Raw genomic sequence first — 27,753 nt, 5'->3', positions numbered from 1 at the left:
GACCTGTAGAATATTGTCCTTGTTATTCTTTGTCTTTCCATAGTGTCATACCAGATGTGACTGAGTGATAATTTAAGTCAGAATTTTACCATATTACACAACAGTATGCAAAAGGGCTTGAATCAAGTGCATACTCCACAATGCAGTGGTTCTCAAACTGGAGCATCAGAATTATTCAGGGGTTCATAGGTTCTCAGGATTTGGAACAACAAAAGGACTCAGAGGGCTTCTTCAAACCAAGGTTGCAGAGCCCTACCCCAGAGATTCGAAGTCAGCAAGTTGGGGCAATATGCATTCTAGCAAGTTTGCTGGTGACGCTGGATGCTGCTGGCGTAGGAACCACACTTTGGAATTATTGCCACGGATGGTGGCTGAAGAAAATTATATGTGGGTATTCTCCTGTTCGCTTGTGGCAGCATCTATGCGTGACTCTGTTATACTTCCAGTGACTATACTGTAGATGGGATTTTTAAAATGCTAAAATGAAATGCAGTAAGGAAGATGGGTGAGCAGACCCAGTCTGCAAATGACTCCACCATCAGTTATTACACAATGAACTAATTTATAGTAAATTGCTTTCTGTGCTATAAACTCCACAGGGATCTGAAACTCTATTTTGTTACTCTATGCTGCTCTTGCCATGCTATAAAGGTCATGTTAAAGAAATGCTTAGTAATAGTGCCATGAGAAACATCCCCAGATAAATGAGAGACCCCACACAGAAATACAACTCAAAAGGGGAGACATATGCCCCCTGAGTGAAGACAAGCAAAACGTAAAGCTGAGATTAAAAGGCTATGTTGTGGTGATGCAAATCAAAACCACAACGAGCTACCACTTCACACCTACCAGAACCGCCATTTTACACACACACACACACACACACACACACACACACACACACAGCCATGTATGGCTTAATGACAGGATATGTCCTGAGAATACATCATCAGGCAATTTGGTCATTGTGCAAACATCAGGGTGAACTTACACAAACCTAGATGGTACAGCCTACTACACATCTACGCTATAAGGTATGGCCTGTTGCTCCTAGGCTACAAACCTGCACAGCATGTTACTGTACTCAACACTGTAGGACACTGTAACACAATAGTGTTCTGTAAACCAAAGAGACGTCTAAATCTATAAGACAATATAGTCACAGATTTTTTTTGCAGCCACAGCTGCAATTTTAACCCCAGTGTGTGATAACCGTGGAGTGCTCACAGAACGAGGCCAGCACATCTCCACCTTCTGGGAAAAACCAAGAGCCATGGTCCGGAAAGAAATTATGAACCCCTTACTGACCAGGTTTGCCACTGATTGTATTAAAAACACTAGCTTTTAATAAGACTCCTGTGTTCACAGATCCCAGTAAATGGTGCATTGCTTGTCTGTTTTAAAGGTCAGCGTTGAAGAACCAGCCAGAGTGAGAATGCAGAGTCTTTAAGGGCTCTGGCCCATTACAGAATCAGAATCAGGTGATGAGCACTAAACTTCTAGATAACAGCCTTTACTGCATGATCTTGCAGGCCTTTCCATCTTCAAGAGTTAAATATGCTTAAAATTAGAACTATTACAAAAATCCAGGCTTAAAACTTCCATTTGGTACTGGGCAAAAAGCCTGGCAATTAAAAATAACTTGTTATCTTTGAAACTGGAAAGACGCCTACAGGCACTGCTTACAGCAACCTAAGGTTAAATCATCTTAACATTAACTCATTTATGAAGAAACACCATGGATCACCGAGCCTAACCATGAAACCCTGGAAGCAGTTTTCACTTTGCTCTGACAATCTACCTCCTTCGAATTCATTAGCAGAAACACAGCAAATACAGTAAGTTTATTTTCAAACTCTAAAAAGTAAAAAACAAACAAAAAAACACAAAAAAACCCCCCAAAAAACTCAACAGAAATACACTTCAAGAGATAAATTCCACTCAACAAAAGCTACAGTTCTAAATGAAGTTCAGCTTTATGACAATATTTTTATATTCTTGGAAATGTAGTATTATGCAGAAATGGTTTTAATAACAGCTGCGAGAATGTATAAAACCACTAAGAATGCATCATAGGGATCAAGGGTCTTCAAAGTGTGGTCCCAAAAGCAGCAGCATCACCACCAAGAAACATGCTATTAATAGAAATGCAAATTCTTGGGCCCCAGACCTCCTGAATCAGTATCATTTCAGGTAGGACCCAGCAATTTCTGTTTTAACAAGCCTCAAGGTGATTCTGATACACACTACATTCAGTTAGATAATCATTATTTAGAGAAATGGAATGATGAAATTGCCTGAAAATAGAGTTTTGGGTAAAAGTTATAATTTCTATAAGAAATATTATAACTTTAAAAATACAGAAAGGAACTATTCTAACTATTTTATTTCCTAGCCAAATACTTTTCATATATTTCAAAAAAGAGAAATGAAACAAATATGTGCATTAAATTATCCTTAGCAAGACAGTTTTTCTCTATTGGAAAAAAAGTACTGTATGACAAAAAATATTAGTATCTAATACTATTGCAGGACATAATAAATACATGATATCTTCGGGATCTAAAATCTTACAGAGGAAAATGGCCTCCCAGACTTGTGGCTGATGCTGTCCAGCAAGTCACCCAGGCCAGCTCTGCACCTTTCCAACCATATCCTAGTTGTGATCTGTCACTTTCTGAACAACCTTTACAAGGATGGGAGATGCAGCAATTAAGAAAATAAAATACTGACAACTTGTACAGTTTACCAGAAACCCAGTAAAGGGTTACTGTTCATTTTAAGTACAGCTTTCTAGCCACATCCATAGAATCAATGTGGACAAAATGGAATATAAAAGGATTTATAATGGACACACACAGGGTGAGTAGGATTTCTTGAGTTTTCTGGATTTAAGCAGGTATGGCTCACAGGTGAAGGTATGATAACGAAATATGGAGAATAAGCAACAACAATGCATCACCTTTAGCTGCTAAGAACAAATGTCAATTGTAGATAAGAGAGGAGAGTGAGGGAGGAGGAAGACATGGAAGGACAAGCAGTAGGTACCGAAGTTCAGGACAGGCAAGAGGGTCCAAAAAGTTCATTCGTTTGTTGGTTCACTGATTCATCTAACATATCCAACAGATACTTCTGAAATACCCAGCACTTACTGATAGCGGATAGCGTAGGATGTGGCAATGTTTGTCTTCCCTGAAATATGCACCTCTCAATATCGTCAAGCAAGGGTCTAGCTCATTTACACTGCAATCACTCAGGATATTTTATTGAAGATTCATTCCAAAAAAAACAGCTGTGCTTATCCAGAAGCCAGGCCTCATGTGGTAACCTCAATTAAAGGCCCAGGCCCAAAGATTGCAAGAAAAAAAGGAAATTAAATGAAGATGCCTGACTCTGAGTCCTGCAGGGAGGCTGAACCCCTCAGAAACCTTTCCATCCTGGCATGCTGCAAAGGAATTACGTCAGATCATGAACCTAAGGGCTCTTGGTGGCCTGGTGGTGGCTGTGAAAGCCAGCTCTAACCTGAGAAATGCCAAAATAAGCAGGAAAACACATGGGGATGGGGGGAGGCAGTGGATGGTGGAAAAAAAAAAAAAAGCAAAGGACTTGCCCACTTGTCCACCAGGACAGGTCCCCGGTAGTCACAGATGACAGCTGAGAACGCCTTGGTTATGAACAAGAAATACAGCAAACCTGGCATGGTTCTGCTGTCAGGAGAAAAGAAGCCACACACACCTCAGGGCTCTTGCAGAATCCCCGTGGAACAAGGCATGCACACTAACAGCTGAAAATGGCCCGTGTCACAGCAAGATCCATCAGGACAAGCTGCCCTGCACAGCATCAGGTCACGTGGAGCCTCAGACCAAGACTGTGCTGCTATGTGTGCAGAGCCGATGCAAGTCCCAGTAAAGCTCTTTCCACCCTATATTCCTAGAATCATATATGTTGTTCCTTGACTTTCTAAGTTAGGAGAGAATGCAAAAAACCCTGAAAGGCCCCCATTAAAAAACTGTTAAAAGGAAATACAAACGATTAGTGCTTTAGTTCTTTAGAAAAAGTTAGCTCATTCTCTAACAATATAAGACAACTGAGACAGTGGGGTGCAGAGTTCTGAGATGAAACCCAGACAACGCATGCATCCCTCCTTATCCAAAGGGATCTGGTCCCTGAATTCAGACAGCAATGACCACCTGTGCATGTTCCACAGAAAAGCTATAGGTCCTCCCTAAGGCCAGCAACCCCAGAGAACACCTTTTTCATCTACCCTCTAAAATCTTTCCTCTTTCCCCCAAATCTTAGGCAGAAAGAATGACTGGGACCAATGTCTCCACACTGCAGGACTTCCTTCTGAGAAGTCTCCTCAAACTCAAAAAATTTTAAGCCAAGATCATATTTTGTGCATTATACTTAGCCCTTTAGGACTCTGGACCAAGCACTTAATATTGTAATTGGTTTTCCAGCGCTTTCTCTAAGTTTCTGCTCGATTGAGTTAAAAGCGCTGCTGTCCTTAATTTGCTTAAGGCTTCAAACACGATCTAAAGGGAAGTGGTGCACAGAGCTCTCATCATGTGAGAACAATTCAATGTGATGTCTTGCCAGGAATGATAAACTCTGGTGACTTCATAAGAAAATCTCAGAGTTCAGATTTCAGATGAAGTTAGCTTTCAGGCTGGCATTCCCGTCCAAGCACATCTAAGGCTCTGCAAAATTGATGACACCATAAAGGAGTCCAGTTTCCACCACCACGATGCTCCGTCCTCAAAGAGGAGCAGATCCCAGTTGCCTCTCTCTGGAGGGGCTTTGAATGCCTCTCTGATCAGTCAACAGGACCCTTGAATGAGCACTTATTCATTGTGCCAGTAATCTTTTCAGAGGACAGCAGTGGCAGCAGGTAGTACATACTTACTAGTCTTATAGCGTGCATTTAAAAATGAAATTGAAGCCTACTAGAACCAATACAATTCAAATACATGAAAACTCTTATCTCCTAAATGCTTGTTTTGGAAGTCTCTCAATTGTAGAAGGTGTATTCGGAAAGACGTTTGCAAAACTGGTCGAGTATTTCCTTCACACACGAAAAGCCTGCCTTCTGGGATGCAGGCTCGACCCCATGCCTGAAACTCACCGCCCCCAGCCTGCCCACCGCTGGAACTGGGTCTGCTGCCCCAGCCGAGTGGCCTCATATCTCCGACTCACTGCACACAAACAAAACTCATCTCTCCCAAGAACCCCTGTTTTCTTTTCAATTCATCTCGTAAGTGCTTTAAAAGCTTTTGAGAGATGAATTCAGTGGCGCTGCCTGCCGTGGCAATGACCTTGGGATTATATGGTTTACAAAGAGAAAGCAAGCAAACAACAAAAGGCGGTGTCAGAAACCAGCCATCAGTCTTGCAAAGAATGCTTTCTCTGGGACACAGACCGAGTAGAAACAAAGTAAATCACTCGGGCCTTCTACGTACACAGAATGGGCAACCAGGAGAGAAAATGATGTTTGAGCCTGTAAAATACAAGAAGGGGAATCTTGGGAGAGAAGCAGAACCACCTTTGTGAGCTAAAAACATTTTTTTAGTTAATCTCCCACCTCCAGAAATGGACACCCACTATCCCTAAAACAGATGCAAGGAAATCACGGAGTAGCAAACATTATACTAAATTGCATTCATCTGCGTCTCCCGCTCTTTCTAGTGTACTCACACAATGTGAAAAGGGCGTGGCACACAGACCCACTGCGCAAGGCACATTTACTGCCTGCAGCCGGAGCTGTGGGCGCAGCGCACTTACCGAGGACTCGCTGTCCCTAATGAGGAAGTCGCCCTCCACGCCCCGCTCGTTGAGGGCGCACTCGGCCTGGTGCCGCGTCACGTTCCCGTAGTACCACTCTCTGCCCGCGAAGCGCCCGCTGGACGAGGGCCCGGTGTAGCTTATCTGTGGGGCGTGCGCAGGGTGCAGGGCAGGCCCGTCACTGAGGACCACCACGTAGTTTTTGGGGACGAGGCCCACCTGGCCCCGGGCATTTTTGCATTTCCACCACTCGGGGTCGTTCTCGGGCTTCTCGATCACCTCCATGGTCTCCCCCTTCTCGAAGTTGAGCTCCTCCTCGGTGACTGAGCTGAAGGGGTACAGCGTCTGGACCACATGCAGCACGCGGGAGCCCTGGCCATTGCTCAGCGAGGCGCCCTTGCGCAGGCTCAGGAAGCTTGGGGACTCTGCAGCTGCCTCGTCCACCTCCTCCAAGACGTAGTTGGAGGGGAACCAGCCGATCTGCCCGTTGTAGCTGCCCCGCCACCAACCGTCGCTGCACTTCTCCATGACGGTGACGCGCGACCCCTTCACCAGGGACAACTCATCCTCCCGCTCGGCCACATAGGCGAACTTGACGAAGGCCGGGATGTTGAGGTCGTAGATGCGGTCGGCGCCGCTGCCATTGGCGGGGTACTCGGCGTCCGTGCTGGGCGTGGGGGACGCATCCCGCGCGCTGGTCTTCCTGCGCGTCTTGCCGAGGCCTGTGGAGACACAGCAAGGCTCAGTGGCGCGGGGCACTTGGGCACCACCCCACTCCCTAGCCTACCGGGATTTCCACGCAGTTTCTCTGGCGGTTAAATACAAGGGGACACATGGACAGTGCTTACAAACTGTAATTACCATGAGAAAAACAAGGTTGCTGGCAGCTGCCTCCTGTAGTTGCGAAGTTACTTAAAGTTGAGAATTAAATTGATCTATTTTATCCATAAAAACATGTCACAGGGCCAGCACAGTGGCTCACGCCTGGAATCCCAGGCTTTGAGAGGCCCAGGCGTGAGGATTGCTTGAGGCCAGGAGTCTGAGACCAGCCTAGGCAACATAGCAAGACCCTGTGTCTGAAAAAAATTGAAAAAAAAAAAAAATTAGCCACCTGTGGTGCACATCTGTGGCCCCAGCTACTGGAGAGGCTGAGGTGGGAGGATGGCTTGAGCCAGAGTTGAGACTGCAGTGAGCCATGATCGCTCCACTGCACTCCAGCCTGTGCAACAGAGGCCCTGTCTCTAAAACCAAAAAATGCGGGAGTACCAGTGACACAAAAGATAACGAGAAGAGTAGGTGGTTTCCTTCTGAAATAACCATTTTTAGAGCATCCCTGCGCCTCTCAGAAAAATAAAGTATAAATGCAGAGAAAATATCTTTTTCATTCCTAGAATGGGTGGGAAGTCAGACTAAATGAATTCAAAGACCCCATAGAACTCTAAGACCATCCAGTCTTAAGCAGCGCAGACTGTATAACCCGCCCTGCCCCCAGCTGCCTTGCCTCTGCCTCCTCCACTCCTGGGACACTCACTGCCCCCACCCTCACCCCTGGGCAGCATAACAGCCCTACTGGGCAAAACCCATCGTCTTCACCTTTCTTCTCTTCTTACAATCCTTCTCTTCTTTCAAAACAGCAGACTAATTTCCCACAACAGATTGTGATGAGTGCATTAGGAAAACTTAGCTGATACCTTCAATCGAAGGCAAAATTTTTCATACTGTGATTCAAAGCCCACTAGTGGATCATAAAAAATCACTTTAATGGGTTGTAACCAGCCTATAGGTATGTGTTGAATTTAAGGGAATAAAGTAGAAAATTTCAGTGCATCAAACACAATTACAGTAAGTATTGTTTCTTCAGTCACAGATGTGAGTATCGAATCAGATTGAGAAACATTTCTTCCTGTGCATGAGGAAAAATGCTAGAAAAGCCCTAAGGTAAAAATGTTTTAACTGTGTTAAAATGCACAGAATTCTGCAACATTCTAGGAGAGGAAAGCATGTCAGCCCCAGAGCTGGGGACACACCCCACACAAGCAGACTGGCCTTCCTCAGCTGTCCTGAGAGATGAGTGCTCCCACCACAGCTCTGCTTCAACCTCTACCTTAATCAGTGTGGAGGTTTAGTCATTTGTAGACTCCTCAAAATGACTTCCTCCAAGCACTTCCATGGGTAGCTTGTACCCCTTTCTCCTTTTCTTCCTTAAACTAGAGTAAAGGGCGATCAGTCCTAAGAATTACTTGTGCTTCTATGGCCTTGCTGAGTGGGCAGGAGGTCAAGAGGGTAAAAAGGCTGGTTGTCCTCAATGGTGGAGAGCTGGGCTGCTGCCCCCCTCCCACTGCCACTGCCCTGGGACATGCACCCACGCAGCGCCAGGAGGCGTGTGAGGCCACGTACGTTTCAGAGCAAATACACTGATTCATTTATGCTAATGGCCTCTGCCGTTTCTCTTTGTACCACATTTTATGCACGTGCTTGGGAAACACAAGAGTAAGCCAGAATATTAGAACAGGTGAAACGCTTAGATTTCTAGTTTGCGTTAACTTATATAAAAACACAAACCTCTAAATCTGAGAACTCATCCTTTCATAGGATTTCAAATGCAGGATGGTTCAACTACACAATGAGAGCACCATGATACCACCACAGCTCCACAATCCAGAAGGCAGGCCATCCATGAAAGCAAACTTTTTTGTCCAGAAGGCAGTGGCGTCCGAAGCTCAACCAGGAAGGCCTTACGGCCTTATCAAAACAGCTAGCAAGCCGGGGCGCCGGGACTACGCTGAGGCCAACTTTTATTGGCAACAACGATGTCAAGAAACAACATTGAACAATAAACTTTTAATAGACCTTTGCAAACATGTAAATTACAAAAGCTACTTGAGAAAAAACGCCTGTGGAAGAGCGGGTTTCGGAATATTCATCAGGCCATGAAGATAAAGGTGACAAGATCAGCAGAAAAGACATTAGATAGTGGCCATCACAATATGTTATAAAGACACTTTATAACTGATATATGAATATTCTACTTTAGTGACTTCTTTCAAAAACAAAATACAGTAATTTAATTAATACAGCCACTGAGTTCCTGAGACATACCAGGCAGCAACCTAGACTTTGGTGAGGGGTGAAATGAGCAGACAGGCATGCTTTCTGCCTGCACAGAGCTTATACTTCTCCATCGAGACTGGAACACTGTACATAGCAAGCATGCAGCAGAAATTTTACCTGTTTTGCTTGAATGTGATCTAAATAGTCTGTGGCGCAACTCAGAGGATCAGTGCAGACTGACAGAGAGCTGCATGCTCTTGGTCAAATTACTTAATGTCTCTCTGTGTACTGGTTTTCTTACCCCCCCCAAATGTGAACATATTAGTCTGCTCAGGCTACCATGATAAGTACCATAGACTGGGTGGCTTAAACAACAGACATTTATTTCCTCACAGTTCTGGAGGCTGGAAGTCCAAATCAAGGTGTGGGCAGGGTTGGTTCCTTGCAAGGCCTCTCTCCTGGACTTGCAGATGCTGTCTTCTTCCTGTGTGTCTTCACATGGTCTTCCCTCTGAGTGTGTCTGTGTTCCAATCTCCTTTTCTTATAAGAACACCAGTTAGATTGAATGAGGGCCCACCCCAGTGACTTTGTTTTAACTTAATCACCTCTGTAAAGGCTTTGTCTCCAAACACAGTCCCATTCTGAGGTCCTGGGGTTGGGACTTCGTATGAATTTCAGGAAGATGCAATCTGGCCCATGACAGGCACCAGTGTTCAGCTGATGCTATAAAGCACAGGAAGTGCTCTGTGGATAACAATAATTACTCTTATTAACTAAGCTGTGGCTTTCTTGTTGCTCTGAACGATACTTTACCAAAAGAGGGCCAAAGTCCTCTTTAAAAACACTTGGCCATGATCCTACCAGTGTCAGATGGCCACCAAAATAGAAAGCCTGCCTGCCAGACTTTGGCACCTGGGAAGCAAATGCTCTTCCATGGGAGCAATGTTGTATGTAGCTGCTGGTGCAGTGAAATTCAAGAGGCAGGTGTCTGGAGATGGAGAGGGACCTGACTTTACTGACACCTATGTTATCTAAACCCTCACAACAGTCCTGTGATAAAGTGGGCAACTTCTTAATTTGTGGAAATAAGGAAACTGAGGCTATAAGAGGTCAAGGAATTGGCCCAACATACCCGCCAGTGATGTGGCACAGACTGTACACCCAGTAAATCCCCATTCAATCCATAATAGTCAAGAAGCATAGTTCTGATAGCGGCTGGTGTCCAGCATGGTTTTTATGGAAAGCATTATCATCTGTAATATGATTTCTATAGGAAATGAAACTAGGACTCTGAAATGGGGTGCCAAGAATCTACTCCACTCCCTCCCTGCCCGCTTGCATGCCCAAGCAGAGAGAAACCTTTTCTCTTACTCTACAGAATGAAGAGGCCCCTGTGTCTCCAGATGGAAGAGGGGCTGAGGTTCAGATAATGAAGATTTTGGATAAGAAATGCAATACCAGTGACAGGCCAGGGCCCCAGAACAGCAGTTAATAGGTCTCAGCAGGCTGGAGGGGTACTGTGTGGGAAAGACGTCAATGGGACCAAGTTGCTGGGTTGCTGAGAAAGCAGGTCCCTTTTCTTCCCTGCACCCTGATCCTGCCCAATGGCCAGAGCCAGGGTCATCTAGAACAGAAGGGATGGGAGACCCTGAATGCTGGCATATGAAGATTTAATGTGCTCAGCCCTCCTGACTGCTAAGGATACCAGAGCAAGAAAGCTGTGGCCAGGGGGAGGGAGGGGAAAGAGTGCCTGGGCAAGGTGTCTCAGTGGTAGGAGGAGGAGTGGGAACAGAAAAATGCACCAAGAGTGCAGGTGGCCTTTCTGTGTGAGGATAATTAAGTAAACTGCAACCCTAGAGTCCGGAGAGCCTTTACATGGGGGCAGGCTTAGGGGACTCAGTGATCCCTCGTCCTTCTCCTCTTGCCTGGACTTCACCTGGAGCCGTGACCCAGCCAGGTGGCAGCCGGGACATCTCAAAGGGAAGGTTTCTGCTGCAGAACAAACAGGGATTCACGTGTGTCTGGGAGATGGGAGCGCTGCAGCTGTGCGTCCTGACCGAGGGCAAGTCCCTGAGCGGTCCGGGCTCTAAGCGACTGCCTCTCTCTCATTCGAAGGCAAACTCATTACCTTGTAGGTAAAGAGGCGGCACCCAGATCCCAGTTTCCTTTCATTCTCTGTGTGTAGTTTTTCTACACATCTCCGTTTCATCGCCTCATCTTTCATTAAAGTAAAACCACCTACTGCTTCCAGTTGTAACAGAAGCACAATTTGAACTCCAATGTGTATTTATTTTAACAGGGTTACATGATTCTTTTCTCATAGAATTTTACATATTTTCTCAACAAGACAGGCAAATCCTCAAACCCACTTCTCAGACTCGGGCTGTCTGTAGCTACCATAATGAAACCACAGCCAACCAAAACATGGCAGACTGGAAGCCCCCATCATCCAGGGCCCCTGCTCACCAGTCTTTCTATGTCACATTTTGGAAGAGCACATTCGCCAGCATGTCCCTGGAGCCTGCTCACCTTGGGGTCAACAGTGAACTCCCAAGCAGGTTGCAGGCCAGGTGGATCCTTCAGGGAGACATGAGGTAGGTTGGTCCTCACCCACGCAGAACCCCCAGACAGTTCCAATGCCTCCCATCCTGCCCTTACCGAGGCACGGTGTGCGGTCATGTGTTTTAGCAAGACTTGGGACAAGAGATGAAATGATGTGTTTTTCTTTCAATTCTCAAGTTAATTATAAAATCCTACTGCACAGAATTTACCTGGTTTTCAGCATTTTGGTTGGAGGTGTCACAGCAGCGTGCTTTAGATAAATCATATTGCGATGATCATATCTAGAATGTGACTATTACAAAACCCTTCCAATGGCTGGCATGCTGTGTATTAGATGAAGCAGCATTTTCTCGCAAAGTAATGACTTTATCTACAGCTTGTTCAATAATGTATAAACTGCTATATCTTTGCATGAAAAAGAATGAAAGAATGAAAGTAACTAAAAAAAAAAGCAAGATGCTGTTTCATGAGACATGCTCAGCAGTAAGCAGGATTTTAACTCTTACATTGAAGAGTAGTATCTCAAGCTCTTTAACTCTATCATCATAAAATTATGGCGTTTAAGTTCTAGAAGAAACCTTAGAGATCTGATGGTATCTTAATTGGTTCAGGCGCCTATAACAAAATACCGTAAACCAACTGACTTATAAAGTAAAATTACAGACATTTATTTCTCATCGTTCTGGAGGCTGGAAGCCCCATGTCAAGGCCCCAGGAGATTCGGTGTCTGTTGAGGACCCATATCCTAGTTCACAGATGGTGCCTCCTTGCTGTGTCCTCACATGGCAGAAGCAGCCAGGGTGCTCTCTGAGGTCTCTTTTATAAGGGCACGAATCCCATTCATGAGGGCATCACTCTCATGACATCATCACTTCCCAATACCATCACATTAAGGATTAGGATTTCAACATATGAATGGGGGGAACACTATCTGAGGCAACTTGGCCAGCTGCAGTTCAGTCTGCAGCAGCTTGGCCAGTTGTTCTCAGGCTGCTGTGTGGGAAATGAGTCTTGGGATTCCATGTGTGTGTGGCCCAGGGGACTGGGCGGGGCAGAAGACCCCGTACCTCCAGCAGCTGCAATGTTCTGTTTGTTCTACACAGGGGCCCTGGGCGCTTGACAATGTGCTCCACAGATGAGACAAGTGACAGAGGCTTGGAGAGGCTGAGCATTTGCCTGAGGTCTCCCAGGCCAGTCAGCAGCCAGGTTGGAGGGCAAGGACACAGAGCTCCTGAGCACAGAGCTGCCCAAGATGGACAGCAAGGAGTGTGAACAAGCTCCTTAACTAAGCCACTTCCACAGGTGCCACATTAAAGACCAGCCACCAACTGTGCCATGACTTTATCTGCATTTCATAATAATAAAATGGGTACTGTAGGTAATAATATTTGTTACTCAGTGAGCAGACAGATAGTATAATTTTAAGTGGCAAATAGCTGACTTGGATTTAAAGGTAAACTATAGTTTCTGCTTTGGTGGTGATTTTGCAGCATCAAGCTATTGGATCTCTGATCACAAGTTTTATTTTTATTGATAATAAGCACGTTTTAACTTTCCTGAATAAAATTACGGACATTAAAGATTGGGTTCTAATAAAAGCCTGAATATGTCATACATTATTAATGTCAGTAAATTTAAAGTCAAAATCTTTTATATCCCTTTTCAGATGAAGGGATGTTAAAACAGATGACTTTAAAACATGCTCTGGCTGTCATCTTCCAGCTGGAGTTCTGGAGATTTAAGATAAAGCGTCAAACAAACTTGGTACTTCAGAAACATATTCAAGCCAATTCGTTTAGACAGGGTGTGCTCAAGTTTTGGGATCTCTATGGCAAAATCATTTAATTTTCGCTACGGATCAGATGTGTAACATAAACCAAATTTAATCAGAAAACTTCCTTTTATTGAAAATGCTATTTTTACTAAGAATCGAGATTACTGATCTGTGGGGGTTTCCCCCACTAGAGTCAGAACCTATTATTAAAGTCAGCTAAATGTTACAACAAGCTTTTCTTAAATACTATGGAGATCTGATAAGATCTGATTATGGTATAAAGTGACCAAAGTACATTTCCATATAAGAGTTAGAATATAACTAATGTTCAGCTCAGCTGCTATGAGTTTTTGTGTTGCTGTATATTCATTTAGTTTGCATCTACTTTTTTAGTTATGCTGCTAAGATTAGCTTCCACTCCTCAGAGTATGAAGGGCACAAATTTATCATCATAATATTTCAACAGGTAAAGGGAAAAAACTCAAATTTACTCAACTTAAGGATTTTTTTGAAAGGGCGTGAGATTAATGTAGTAGTTCTGTTGTCTTAATCTGTTCAGAACCCTTTGTCCCTTCTCTTAGTCAAACAAAATTCCTCTCTGTGAAGGGCCCCATCTCACCCCGAGCCTTTCCCCGCCTTTGCTGGCCATGGGGGAAGGCCCATGACTCATATCTGTGTGGTCAGGGCACTCCCGGGACCCTTGCTACAGTCATGGGGGAAATACCGTCCCTAGGAGGACACGGCCAGGGCTGCAGCAGCATCTGCCCACGCTGCAGAGGTTCATGTAAGGAGTGAAGGGCAGAGGTGAGCAGGGAGAGGCTCAGAGAGACAAGCCCCATCCAAGAGTTGCACCCCTGGATCCAACCGTACTTCCCAATCATCTGAGCCAACTTTTCGTTTTCTTTTTTTCCCCCTTCAGTTACTTTTGAGTTGACTTTCAGTCTCTTCAATTAAGAGCCCTAAAAAAATAAAACCACCCTTCCCCCAGCCTCACTGTTCCTCTCCCAAACCATCCCCTTACACGAGCCAAACTGTTGATTCCCATCTGAAAATGTGGTATATATGGGTGAGCTGAAAAGAACACAGTGACCAAGGGTTTTGGGTGTGGGAGTGAGTGTGGTGGTGGCGGTGGATCAGCAGACATAATTCATAGCTGGGTGGCGTGCATGTTTCCTAAGCCTGGAGAATCTGGGCTTAAAATATTTACTGCAGGAGTAATAATGAGAAACCTGTGATGCTGGGAGGCCACATCCATCAGGCCTCACTGACCAACATGATATAACCTCGATTTTCTGGGGGCTCTCAGAGTTGACTTAGGGTGGGCCCACATGAATTCACTGGGGCCAGTATCTTAGGCACGGTGGTCAGAGAAAACCCTGAGAGTGGCTCACGAGAGTGGGACAGACTTTTGTGTACAAATCGATTTCAGACAAGGTCAAATTTAAGTCGGAAGAGACTCACGCACAAATGCCATCAGCTAGCTGCTTCAGCTGACACCCATTCCTTTTGTCATACGGAGGCTCAGACATGACACTGGCTGCTGGCCGAGGATCATGGAACTGGGGGTGTGGGATATGGAAGGACAGTGACCTTTCCTGGCAGCCGGGTGAGGGCACCAGATGCCGCTGGTCTGGCCCCACCCAGGGTCAAGGCACACCTGCCAAGACAGGCAGAGGACAGGCGCTGCTAATGTCCACTTCCGGGAAGGGTATCAGAATGTACTCACTGCTCAACAGAGGTGTACCCAGATGAAGGAGAAAGGGGACTCAGTTACTTTTTCAGAGATTTGTCCGAATCATTTCTGACTCCTCCCTAGCAACAAATGGCATTTAAGGTGCAAAAACTTTCAGTGAACTCTAACAGATCACGATGCTCTCCAATCCTTCCTGAAACGCTGTCCCTTGGCTCTGCCATGAATTTACACTAGAATACCTACAAATGCCACCTCTGGCTGTACCTCTTTCTTCATTTCTTCAGAGTTCTCAAGAAGGGTTCTTTGTTCATTTGTTGTTTAATGCTTAGCCTGAGGGAAAGTGTGAAGAACCTACCCAGCCTCCGAAACCTCACAGACCAGTGCAATAGAGAGTCACTTACACACACCCAAGTTGCAGATGACCAACGGTGACAATCACAATAAAGAGGAGGAGGTCAGGGAGGACCTCCCTGAGCATGTCTCTTCCGGTCCCGCAGGACACGGAGGCGCTCAGGTGAGGACAGGAAGTACACGTGGCAAGGAAGACAGGCTACACCACGGCTGTGAGCAGAAGGACTCAGAGCCATTCAGTGATGTGAAGGAGGTGTTAGGGCCACACTGTGAACAGCAAGGGGACAGGGCACAGGGCAGGCCTGGTGGTGGGAGGAGGGTAGCGGGGGACAGCGTGCAAGCAGCAGCAGGCACCTTCGGCTGATCCCGTAGCTGCAGAGAGGGATCTGGGCAGGGCAGGAGCATAGAGCTCTCCAGCTGAGGCTGGCAGAAACGTGTCAAGCAAAGCAAAAATAGTCGTCAACTGACCTTTCTCTTCCAAGTGTCCTGCTGGCAGAAAATAATCTCACCATTAAGAACTGTGTACTTTTAAGGAAGAAGAAATTCTAAATTCTTGACCACCATGGAGAAAAAGCAATAAATGTACTCTTGACAGCTTCCCCAGTCTTCCATGTCCCTTTTGGGCACCAACTTCCTTTGCACAAAATCTCAGCCCATCTCCAAAACTGTCCCTCCAGGTTCCTGTTGTTGTCAGGTGTCATGTAGTTTCCTCCCTGCTCTCTAAGGTCCTGACCCAGGAAACTTTTTACCTCTAGTAGTTTAGCTTTCGAAAACAAAAACCAGGCCGGGCACAGTGGCTGATGCCTGTAATCCCAGCATTTTGGGAGGCCAAGGCGGGCAGATCACTTGAGATCAGGAGTTCAAGACCAGCCTGGCCAAAACGGTGAAACCCCATCTCTACTAAAAATACAAAAAAATTAGCTGGGTGTGGTGGCACATGCCTATGATCCCAGCCACTGGGGAGGCTGAGGCAGCAGAATCGCTTGAACCTGGGAGTCGGAGGTTGCAGTGAGCCGAGATTGCGCCACTGCACTTCCAGCTTGGGCGACAGAGGGAGACTCTGTCTCAAAAAAAAAAAGAAAAAAAAAGAAAAATCATTATCTTTTTCAAAAGCTTAGCAAATCCCCATCTCCCTGAGCAGACTGCAGGCAACACGGCCCATGGGGAAACACCACTGGCCTTCCCTCCATAGTAAAATGAGGGTTGCTCCCAAAGCTTGCGGAGCGCCTTGATCAGTAACCAGCACTACAATAACATGGTGCAGCGCCTGACAGCACCTTGCCTGTCTAAAGGCCTGTCTCCCGCAGGCTGTGGGAGCGCTCACTGGTGCTCATCTCACCATCCTCCTCATCTCTCTGTATTTATCTCCCTGGGAAGGACAAACCATCATGACCTCAGATCCGGGCATGGAGCAGACATTCAATAAACATCTGCTAATTAATAAACCCCACTCGCTGTCTCATCACCTCGATTTCACATGCACTCATCAGCCCCTCCAGGCCTGTGTCTGCAGTGACAGGCACCTACAGTGCCAGGGGTGTGAGTGAAAGTAGGAGGCCAGGATCACGATGAGCAGACCTCCCAAGCACACACCACGCTGACCCTTCTCTGCAGCTATTTCTTCCTCCTTCCCTTCCACAAAGACCCTACTATGTGCTGGGCACTCACACACCCGTATGTCAGTGATGTCGCTCCTAGGGTGGAAAGCACCGCTGTCACTGGCTGTGTCTGGTGGCTCCGTGGTACATTATTTCCTGAACCACCCTGAATTTCCCCAGACTGGAATAACTCCAGGATATTTACCTTTATTATTTCTTTCTTTCTTTTTTGAGACAGGGTCTCACTGTGTCACCCAGGCTGGAGTGAGGTGGCGCGATCTTGGCTGCAACCTCCGCCTCCCGGGTTCAAGCGATTCTTGTGCCTCCGTCTCCCAAGTAGCTGAGATTACAGGTTATGTGCCACCACCCTGGCTAATTTTTATATTTTTAGTAGAGACGGGGTTTCACCATGTTAGCCAGACTGGTCTCGAGCTCTTGACCTCAAGTGATCTGCCCACCTCGGCCTCCCACAGTGCTGGGATTACAGGTGTGGGCCACTGTGCCTGGCCTGACTTTTCTTATTTCTAGGCATGCATACCCTATAGTGAAACATTCTACTGTGTGCCATTCAAAATCCCTAAGTTCAGGAAGGGACTGCCACAGGATGGCAGGGAGGAAGAAGCCTCATGCAACAGAAGGGAGTTGCCATCCCTGAGGGAAACCCCAAGCAGCCACCCTGCCTGGGTGGGGGGTTAGGGCTGCTGGCGCCCCCTGCCTCCTTAGCCTCCAGCCGGCTGCTCTCTGAAGGGGAGGGTAGGAGAAGCACCTGTAGGGCCCCTGCTTGGCCCCGTGGCACTGCATTCTCACTGATGGACTTCAGCCCGTACAGGTGGGGCCGAGTGTCTTCCACCGTCTCTATGCGCAGGTAGTCCCTTTGCCAGTGGGTGGGCACACCAGGAACCAGCTCTGAAAGGGAGGTGTTGGGGCAAAGGACCCACCCTCCCGACCACCACACGGGTCCTTGTGTCCAGGGCTCTGAACCTGACTTTCCACTCTAGTCATAAGAAAGCCCATTCCTTTGTGAGCAGGCAGGCAAACAAAATGATGGAATATTTAAACCTGAAAAAAAAATGGTCTAAAAGTATAGAATTTTCTCACAAATGTGAAAGTCAAATGGGAACACAGATGCCAATGAAGAGAATTAAAAATTTTTTTTCATTATAATTTTTAATTAAAAATACATATTTAGTACCTCTCAACACATATACCAGATCCATGAGCCCAAGCGTTTTTGAATATGCAAAAGAGTGTACAAGACGCGACAAGGATGAGACACGGCATTCTGGAGCACTGCTTAAAGTGTCAAACCACTGGCAAAAGTTCAGCACGCCTGCCGTTCTCCAGGACCACACCTGCTCAGGAAAATGAAATGTGACGAATACACAAAAAGAGACAGCACATTCACGGGGGAACACGCAGGTGGCACACGGTTGGCAAAGACATAGCTGAACCGTACTTGTGCCAGCTTCTCAGAACACTATGGAGCCCAGCCTCTCCGCCTCCTCATGCTTGGCTTTGGCACTTTCTGTAACATCTCTCTGCATCTACATGTCTTCATCTGTAACACAAGGAAACCCCTGGTACCCGTGGGGCTGTTATGAGGGCCCAGTAACTGAGGACAGCACTTAGTGGGGTGTCTGACATGCAGCAGGAGCCCAGGTGATGGCTGCCATTGTATTGTCATCCTCATACCAGTTTGCTGTTATGGCTGGGGACACAGGCAGGATCCGGTGTGGCACTTTCTCAACAAGGTATGCACGCACCTCTATCCTCCCTAAAAAGCTCCTGAGGGGTGAGTCTCAGCTCACTTTGGCTCTCAGGGTCAGGAGCAGCTCAGATGTGAGGGCATTTATAAACAGGCTAGGGGGAGCACTGTGGGTCTATGAGAGGAGCCCCGTTTCCCAGGTAAGGCTGGGCAGCGGGGTTGGATCGTATGCTGCTTTGGACGAACAAGGGTTACTGAGACATAAGTGCTCTGGAGTGCCTGGGTGCGGTCCACCTGTTCTGTGCTTTGGAGAAGGGCCTTGATGGAACTGGGTTCTAGCCTCCAAACCTGGGCTGCGAGGGGCCCACTCCTGGCCTTGCTGTGAGGCAGACCCATAGCCCTGGCCAAGTCGCTCGGCTGGCCTGGGCCTCAACTGCTTCATTTTCTTAGAAAAGTGCTGGGCCAGGCTATCGCCTTTCCAGAATTCTACAGATAGTGCAAACTATTGATTGACTTCACTTTTTAAACAGAACTGTGTATAGCAGGCTTTGAAGAAGAAAAAAGAAAACCCACAGTAGAACCACAAGGGGATCAAGTGGTCCTTTTGGACACCACACAGCCAACCTTTCTCACTGCTGAATGAAGTTTCTTAGCATACCCAGTTAAACATTACAGATTTAGTCAACTTCAATTAGCAGCATTAGAACAAACTGCATGTTTACCACTAATTCATCTCTACTTTACAAACACCCACTTGTAAATTTCACAAATCAGACAATCAACAACTATGTTCCTTAAAAAAACAAAAACACAAAACCAAGCAAGATTCCCCATAAACAGCTGCCTCGGCACGGCCTGCTTCCAGGAAGAAACATGGGCCACCCCAGCCTTTAACTTATGAACAGTTGCCCTCTGGGTGGCTCTCACAGCTGTGGGGGGTCACTGAGGACAACCTGAGTGCGCGCACAAAATCTGTGAATTCCCAAACGGAAGGGGAAGTTATAAAGAAAAACCCACATCAGCCTGGAGGAGCTGATCATAGGGACAGACTTCTGGGCAAAAACTGACATGAGTCAATGTAGGCTGATGTGCAGAAATACACCTAACTCCACCCATACTTGCCAAGGTCCATCGGTTACACCAAGGCAGCACGTGGGCCATGCAGGAGCCCTACAGATGCCCACCTGCTTGCAGGCAGGCAGCTTCACACATCAAGCCAGTAAACGAGCGCTCTCTCAGCCTCATACCTGCTTCCAGGAAACAGACACTAAAATGGAATAGAGCAAAGGAACATTTTGGACATATGGATAGCACCTAAAAAAGAGAGCACACCGTATGGGTAAATGCAGACAGAAACATGCTAGGAAGATTGTTCTCTAATTCCCTGGCATATTTGGTTCACGTTTCTTTATTCGTAAACTTAAGACTCCCGCTTGAGTAACTCAAGTAATTAGTTAGGAAGGGTGATCTTTAGGAAGCTGAAGCAGGGTGAGACCATCTTAGTAAGAAGCAACCAAGATGCCAGTTCCTGGGAAATGCTCTGCCTAATGTTTTGCCTTTCACCAGGACACGACCGGCTCTCACCCAGCCAAGTGCACACAGCAATGTGAATTCCACACACCCCACTGTGAACTCCACACCTGATTCTCCTCAGTATTCCAAGGGTACGGACCCCACCTTCACTTCCCAGGGTCTCTCCTGCCTTGTCCCCCATTAGAAATCTTTTTAGACAATCCGTGTCTATTTTCTCTCAAAGTATCTTCCCACTAATCTGTTGTGATTTGTTTTACATTTTTGGTTCTAAATACTTGGAAGCTAAAGATACACAAAAACAAACCCACATTTATTTTGGGGTGTCTGGCACCACAACTACTGCCGAAGATTCCATGTTATGTGGGCCCTTCCTATTATGAACAATCTTGCAAGGCAGAATTTTAATTCTAAATTCTGATACATTATATTTAATTCATGTTCATACAATGGTAAATTATACAACAGAGACATGAAAAGTAAACGTGAAGTGTTAAATGCATCTCTGAAAATCCACAGAGTCCCTGTCTTAGCGTGATAAAGAGACGATAAACAATTTGTTGGAGAAGCGGAACATTTAAAATAGAATTAAGATAGCTTAATTTTCTTCCCCTTATGTTACATACAAACATTTTAAGGGGAACAGTTTGGCTTTGTACTGATTTGAAAGGAAAAAGTGGTTCCTTGGAGAGCGGCTTAGTTTAGAAAGCATGTCTGAATGGTATATAGGATGATTAACAGGAATTTTCTCATTCCTGAAGAACATTCAACTCAGAAAAACAAACTACTTCTAAGACAAATGCACCATAAAGAATCAGCTTCTCCTTTTACGTGACTCACAGAATATATAAGCCACACCGAGCATCTCAACCACTCAACACCCAGGAAGCATATATACCAAAACTTACTGGGTACATCTCATTTCCAGCCTGTGTCAGGACCAAGTAGCCTGTGGGAAAAGCCTGATGTTCTCTAGACCAGGGGTTCCCAACCCCCCGGGGCCACAGACCAGTACCTCTGTGGCCTGTTAGGAGTGGGCTGCATGGCAGGAGGTGAGCAGTGGGCTGGCGAGCATTACCACCAGAGCTCTGCCTCCTGTCAGGAGGTGCAGCATTAGATTCTCACATGAGCGCAAACCCTATTGTGAACTACGCCTGTGAGGGATCTAGGTTGTGAGCTCCTTTTGAGCATCTGTCTAATGCTGATGATCTGAGGTGGAACAGTTTCATTCCGAAACCATCCCCCCCACCTCCTGCCACCATCCGTGGAAAAATTGTCTTCCACGAAACCAGTTCCTGGTGCCAAAAAGGTTGAGGACCGCTGTTACAGATGAACTGCACTGTAACAGCTAGTACTGACAACAGCAAGAAGTCATCTGTGTAACAGGATCTTGATTATATACTTATATTAACACTGGGAAAAGAGACACAATGTTAACTGTGATTACTTCTGAGTGATAAGATCACAGAGCATTTGCTTTTCTCTTTTATGCTTTTCTATAGTTTCCAATTTTTAAAATAATATCCCAGCTGGGCACGGTGGCTCACGCCTGTAATCCCAGCACTTTGGGAGGTGGGTGGATCACCTGAGGTCAGGAGTTCAACACCAGCCTGGCCAACATGGAGAAACCTTGTCTCTACTAAAAATACAAAATCAACCGGGTGTGGCAGCGCATGCCTGTAATCCCAGCTACTTGGGAAGCTGAGGCAGGAGAACTGCTTGAACCTGGTAGGCGGAGGTTGCGGTAAGCCGAGATATTGCCATTGCACTTCAGCCTGGGCAACAAGAATGAAACTCTGTCTCAAAAATTAATAATAATAATAATAATAATAATAATATCACTGTCTTTAAGAGTGAAGACAACTGATTAATAGTTTTATAAAACTCAGGCATTTCAGAGATTATGATTCTGAGGAATATCTGTTTGCAGAAAACTGTGCCATACAAAGAAACTGATGACAAAGAAGATGACTCATGTGGCAGTGGCACATGTGTACTGACAAAACTGCTCCCAGATTAAACTCAATTACGGAAAAGGAGTATACTCCTATGATACTCAGCTTCTCAGTTATTTTGATTAATGGCTCTTGCTCACCTCAACATTAAGGAACCAGGAAAAGTTACAAAGACGTGAATCCCCAGGGGCCAGGGAGAACTGGGGAGTTGTTCCCTTAGCATTTTGGGGGCTAGCGCAAGGGCAGCAAATAACCTCAACAGTTGTGTGGGTGGGAGTCGCCAGTATTGATGCCTAGCAGGAACTGCATCTCCCTCCCACACCAATCAGCACCCCCAATTCCTGAGACTGAACAGCAATCACAAGAGGCAGAGTCAGGCCACACTGGGCTCAAGTGTCAGTCCCAGCACGTACTGTGTGTTTTTGGGCACCTCACTTAACTTCTGAGTATCAGTTTTTTCACATGCAAAATGAGACTATTATGATTTCCCTAGTAGGCTTACTGTGAAGATGAAACAAAAACATATTTGGGCACCTAGCAGGTACCTAGCACACTTTAGGCACTTGAGGAGAAATAATTATCACGGCCCATTCGCTGGGGAAACGCATGTGAGATTAGTTTGGGGGACTTGGTTTAGGCTTTTCTGCTGCATGAGCTTTCTCTGTTTGGCTTCAGGGTGGGAGCCACATACTCCTCAGCAGGGAGGGCAGGGAGCACTGATGCTGGCTGGGGGAGCCTGCGGCCCTGACGCCAGCTACCATGAGGCCTCCTGCTGGGGAGGGCTCTGGTGACCGCTTTTCAGTGTGAAGGTACTCGTGTTATTTGGACGGTGTTATTCCAGTGTTATTCTTTCTAGTATTATTTGGATGGTGTTAACTGCATCTAAAGTCATCCATTTGCAGGGAACCGTGTGTATGTGTGTGGGTGTGTGGGTGTGTGGGTGTGTGTGTGTGTGTGCGTGTGTGGGTGTGACATGCACATGCGAGCTAGAGGTTACAGATCTTTCCCATGGGTTCGGAGGGCCAAACTCATGTGCGAAAGGGACAAAGAAGAATCCAAAAGAGAGAAGGCCAGGTCCAGTCCTTAACATGAAAGAGATTGAATGCCTGGCTGAAGTACCTAATCAGCTGCCTCAGAAGTGCCAGCTCTCCGAGGTAGGCCCTGGATTACATTATCTTTACACATCTGAAAATGAAAATTCACTGACATAAAGAAGTATGTCATAAGGATAACTGTGTATCTCCCAAGCCTGAGATTCACACCTGCAGCCTTCTCTGCATCCTACTGACGTCCCACCCTAACCTTAGACTCCACTAGGCACTGTGGCTCAGTCTTTCTTCCCCACTCTCTGGGTCACTCTGTTGGTCCTTCAGGCTGGAAACTCTTGAGTCATTCTAACACTTCTCCGAGGTGTTCCCAATCCAGTCAACAGAATCCTAGGGGTTTTCCTTCAAAATCTTCCTCTTCTCTTTTGTCCTCCATCCCCACAGCTGAGCTCAGGGCTTGGGATGTCACCCTGGGTCACTCTCAGGCCTCGTCCCCCACCTCCCACTGCCAGGCTCAGGCCCTTCCAGTTGTGTCCCGAAGACAAGGATCAGGACCCCTGCCGGACACCCCAGCACTCATCTCCCCCTTAAGCCCTGTGGAAACCTCTGAGGGTTCTTTTTTCACACTCAGGTCATTTACAGTGTGGCATGCCGCACCCCAGAGGCTGCCCCAACCCTCTTGCTCACCCCAGTCTGGTTGGCTCGCCGACGGCCTTCCCACACCTATGAGTTTCCGTCTATACATCCTGACTTGCACTCTCCATCCCTCAAGTGAGACCCCACCTCCCCTCGCCAAGTCTCAGCCCAGCTCAGAGTATTCTTCACATGAATGACTTCTTTCAGTTCTCAAAAACTTTATGAGACAAGCAGTCACGTATCCTGTCATACAGATGACGCAACTGAGGCTCAGAAGCTTCAACGGCTTGTTCAAAGTCACTCAATGATTAACAGCAGTAGGTGGCAAAGCCTGGATTTGAACGCAGGTGATCGACGACTCCAGAGTCCTCCCTCCTGCCCACAATGCTACATGCTCTCTGAAAGCACAGGTGCCCGAGCTGCATAACTCAGCCCTAGTTTCCCATGGGACAGGAAGGGACAGTGCTATTGTTTGAATGAGGACTGTCCATCTTGTGCCAGTATTATTTTTCCAATTATATTACAAATACAAGCTTCAGAAAGTGAGGGACTAAGCCTTATCCTTCCTTCACATCCCGACCAGATGAAACAACATCTGACCAGGCTCCCCCTTCTGATCGGAACACACCCTATTACACTGTGGTGGTGGTTGCTGCATCATGTCTGCATCCCTATTTCAAAGCCTTTGGTTACTGTTCTCAAAGGTCACTCACAGCAGAGAATGCAGTGGCTCAGACGGGATTTCCAAGGGATAGAGAAAGGGACAACTGAAGCTTAGACTCGGCTTCCACGAGAACCAGGCTGCTGCATTTGTTACCCACATTTCATTTCAGAGATGAACAGCTCTGCCCTTGTTGAGACCTGTGAGAATATTTATAATCATGATGACAGACCCACAATCCTATAATGCCGAAATGAGAATTTCCAATTTCCCAGCATCACAGAGGCTGTGAGCCTAGGAGCTCAGAACAGCCTGGGGTGACCCAGCAAGAAGCAGAGATGGTTTTCACTTGCATGCTGGGGATATGGAGAGAAACTTGATGAATAATTAGAGAAAGTTCTGAATCATGTACTGTTAGAACCATTCTGTGAAGCATCAGCTGGGCACGTTGACATCTCGTATTATTCTCATCTTCTAAGTCCAACTGCAGCAGATACTTGATGATTCTTTCTGGCCTCTTAAAGTCTTATGCCAAACTTAGGGCACTGCCCAGGCACAGCAGGGGAGCCCAAGTCTCCAGACTACCAGCTACCTTTACGGCCTAGGGTAGTCTCTAAACCACTGCTAATATGTCTACTTGTTTCAGTGCACGGGAAAATTACAAAAGCGGCGCAAAAAACATTATTTTCCCCAAGCCATTTGAGACTAAGCTGCCAAGACGATGTTCCATTACCCGAATACTTTATGTGTATTTCCACAAATAAGGGCATTCATCAAAACCTGTTAATTTATATCAATACATGATTATCATCTAACCCTTGAACCCCTTCAAGGCTTGATAGTTAGTCCCGAGGTTTCTCATTTCTATAACAAAGACCTTGGTATAATTCTGACTCTGGGACAGAGTTCCCCCAAATGTACAAAGCGGCCTACCACTAAATCCAGATAGTCAATTTGGTATAGGAAAAATATTCAGATTAGATCTGAAGTCCCCTAGTCCCTTCTGGGTCTCGTACCTGTGACTGCTGTGTTCTCAGGCTTAATTTTTTCATCTGTGATTAGTAACACTACTGAGGCTGGCCTGGGGTGCTATTATATATTATATATTTTCACATGAACTGGACATTTTTCATAAATTTATGTACCATGTAACTAAAAGTATCTTGCTTGACTACTCTGCTAACCTGGGTCTTTCGATCTAAGTAAAATCAGCATGCTTAGCATGAAGCACAGGCTCAAGACCGACCTCCTTCCCACTAGTCTGAAGCCCTCTAATTCTTCCTAGACATAATTCTAGAGTCCTTACTACTGATGTAAAAAAATGCCTGTAAGTGTAAGCCGCCTGGTAAATTGCAAAGTGCTGTATAAATTGCAAGCTGTTGCTGCTCTCATTACATGTATTTATGCAGGCTAACCCTAACTAAAGGGCCTTTAGTTACCCGGGGCAGAGCTACCTTCTCTGATTCCAGTTTATAGCCCGATACCCTCATCCCTGACTGCTACTTCTTGTAGCCATTATGCAGGTGGAAGAAAGGGAAGCGGGGAGCGGGTAGGAGGGAGGGGGGAGGGAGGAAAGAATTCCAGGCCAGTCTGATCTTAAGATAAATTGCTGAGCATGATTCTTGTGGTTAAGACTTGGTGTGCTTTAAAATGAGAGAAACTGGACGGGTGCGGTGGCTCATGCCTATAATCCCAGGACTTTGGGAGGCTGAGGGAGGTGGATTATTTGAGGTCAGGAGTTCGAGACCAGCCTGGCCAACGTGGTAAAACCCCATCTGTACTAAAAATACAAAAATTAGCCGGGTGTGGTGATACACACCTGTAGTCCCAGCTACTAGGGAGGCTGAAGCAGGAGAATCGCTTGAACCTGGGAGGTGGAGGTTGCAGTGAGCCAAGATTGTGCCACTGCACTCCAGCCTAGGTGACAGAGTAAGACTCCATCTCAAAAAAAAAAAAAAAAAAAAAAAAAGAGAGAGAAAAACCTCAATGGCACCAACAGCCACTATCACTTTCAGCAGGTAGCTATACCAGAAGGAAAGCAACTTGGCTCCTGGATCCAGCACACAGCACCTAATGTGGGCTTCCTTCCCCATAGAGAGGTGGTCAGAACCTGGTGCACGAGCCAGACTTCCTTTCACAAGACATGTGACGTCTGTATACACTGTCTTTAAAGATCGTGCATGATCTTAATGCTTTAAAAATGTTGTAAGGGCATCTACTGTTAAAACCAGGCAGATATTTATTTTTTACATAATGAGGAATTTGTTAGTCCACTTAAAATCTAAAATCAGACTCCATAAAGGTGTAAAAAGTAACTGAAGAATGTAATTCAAATTGCTCTCTTCTCCCTAGCAAAGGCATATCTATACTTTACTTTCACAAGAACTCAATTTAGAAAATGGTTGATAGTTTTCCGTAAACATTGTTACCTTCACGGCTGCCTGGAGGGTTTCCACACCAGGTGTGACTCTCCTAAGCCACCTGCCCCAAGTCCCTTCTTTCGGGATCCACAACCCTTGAGTTCCTCCAGTGTAGCAATAGTGCCCTTGGGGCTCCATCCACGGCTTCACTGAGTGGAAACTTGGCAGAAGTAGAGAGAAAATTCCCCATCTGGTATACCCCACAAGTTGCAGTCACAAGGAATGGTTAATCCAGGCATGAGAGGCAATCCTGGTAAATGCACAGGCCAGCGGGGCATGGATCTACACTCCTCCCTCTCCATTACAGCGCCACAGGCATCCACGGCTCTCTATGGACCAGCGTGTTCTCCTCTCTGAGCTTTCCACGTTTCTTTATCCCCAATTCCTCCCCAGCTCTGCAGAGGAACATGGGATGCCCCTGCTCAAATCTTCAACTGTTTGTGATCACCCAGTGGAGATGCTGGAGTCCTGTGCACAGCCCAGGAAGGCCTCCCCATGAGGTTCTGACTACATGCTCGCTCATCTTCCATGCCCCGCTGTGAACACTCCTGCAATGCGACACCCCTCCTCATTCTGAGACGCCTACGGCTTAGCAGGTCCCTGAGCCTGTGTGGAACATACACACTCCACCAGAGCAGGCGCTCTGTCCATCCTGACCTCTGGGACGGAGGCTGACACTTGGTGGGTAGGGTCCCCTTGTGGATGCAGGAACTCTAAAAGTTCTGACTTTTTGTTCTGATGGTGTTTTTGGTTTTTTATGGTTCATTTTTTGAGACAGGGTCTCACTCTGTGGCCCAGGCTGGAGTGCAGTGTTGCAATCACTGCTCACTGCAGCCTCCAAATTCTGGACTCAAGCAGTCCTCCCAGCTGAGCCTCTTGAGTAGCTGGGACCACAGGCACATGACACCATGCTCTATTTTTTAAAAAAATTTTTTGTAGGGATGAAGTCTTGCTATGTTCCCCAGGCTGGTCTCGAATTCGTGGCCTCAA

General features: G+C 46.4%; 1 protein-coding gene across 4 annotated transcripts in view; it reads right to left on the bottom strand.

The window, feature by feature from the left end:
• Positions 1-27,753, bottom strand: part of NCK2 (NCK adaptor protein 2) — a 150,570-nt gene that overhangs the window by 7,556 nt on the left and 115,261 nt on the right. For 3 of the 4 annotated variants that reach the window (XM_024242606.3, XM_063713534.1, XM_054547843.2), the window contains one exon: positions 5,782-6,503. The exons of the other annotated variant lie outside the window; for it this stretch is intronic. In XM_024242606.3, coding sequence (XP_024098374.1) covers positions 5,782-6,503 — 722 coding nt within the window. The remainder of the gene's footprint in view (positions 1-5,781; positions 6,504-27,753) is intronic. 4 annotated transcript variants of the gene reach the window in all.

Source organism: Pongo abelii, chromosome 12 (assembly GCF_028885655.2).
Source record: "Pongo abelii isolate AG06213 chromosome 12, NHGRI_mPonAbe1-v2.0_pri, whole genome shotgun sequence".
Lineage (NCBI taxonomy): Eukaryota > Metazoa > Chordata > Mammalia > Primates > Hominidae > Pongo > Pongo abelii.
Note: the sequence above shows the minus strand (reverse complement) of the source record. Positions and strands in the feature narration are given on the sequence as shown.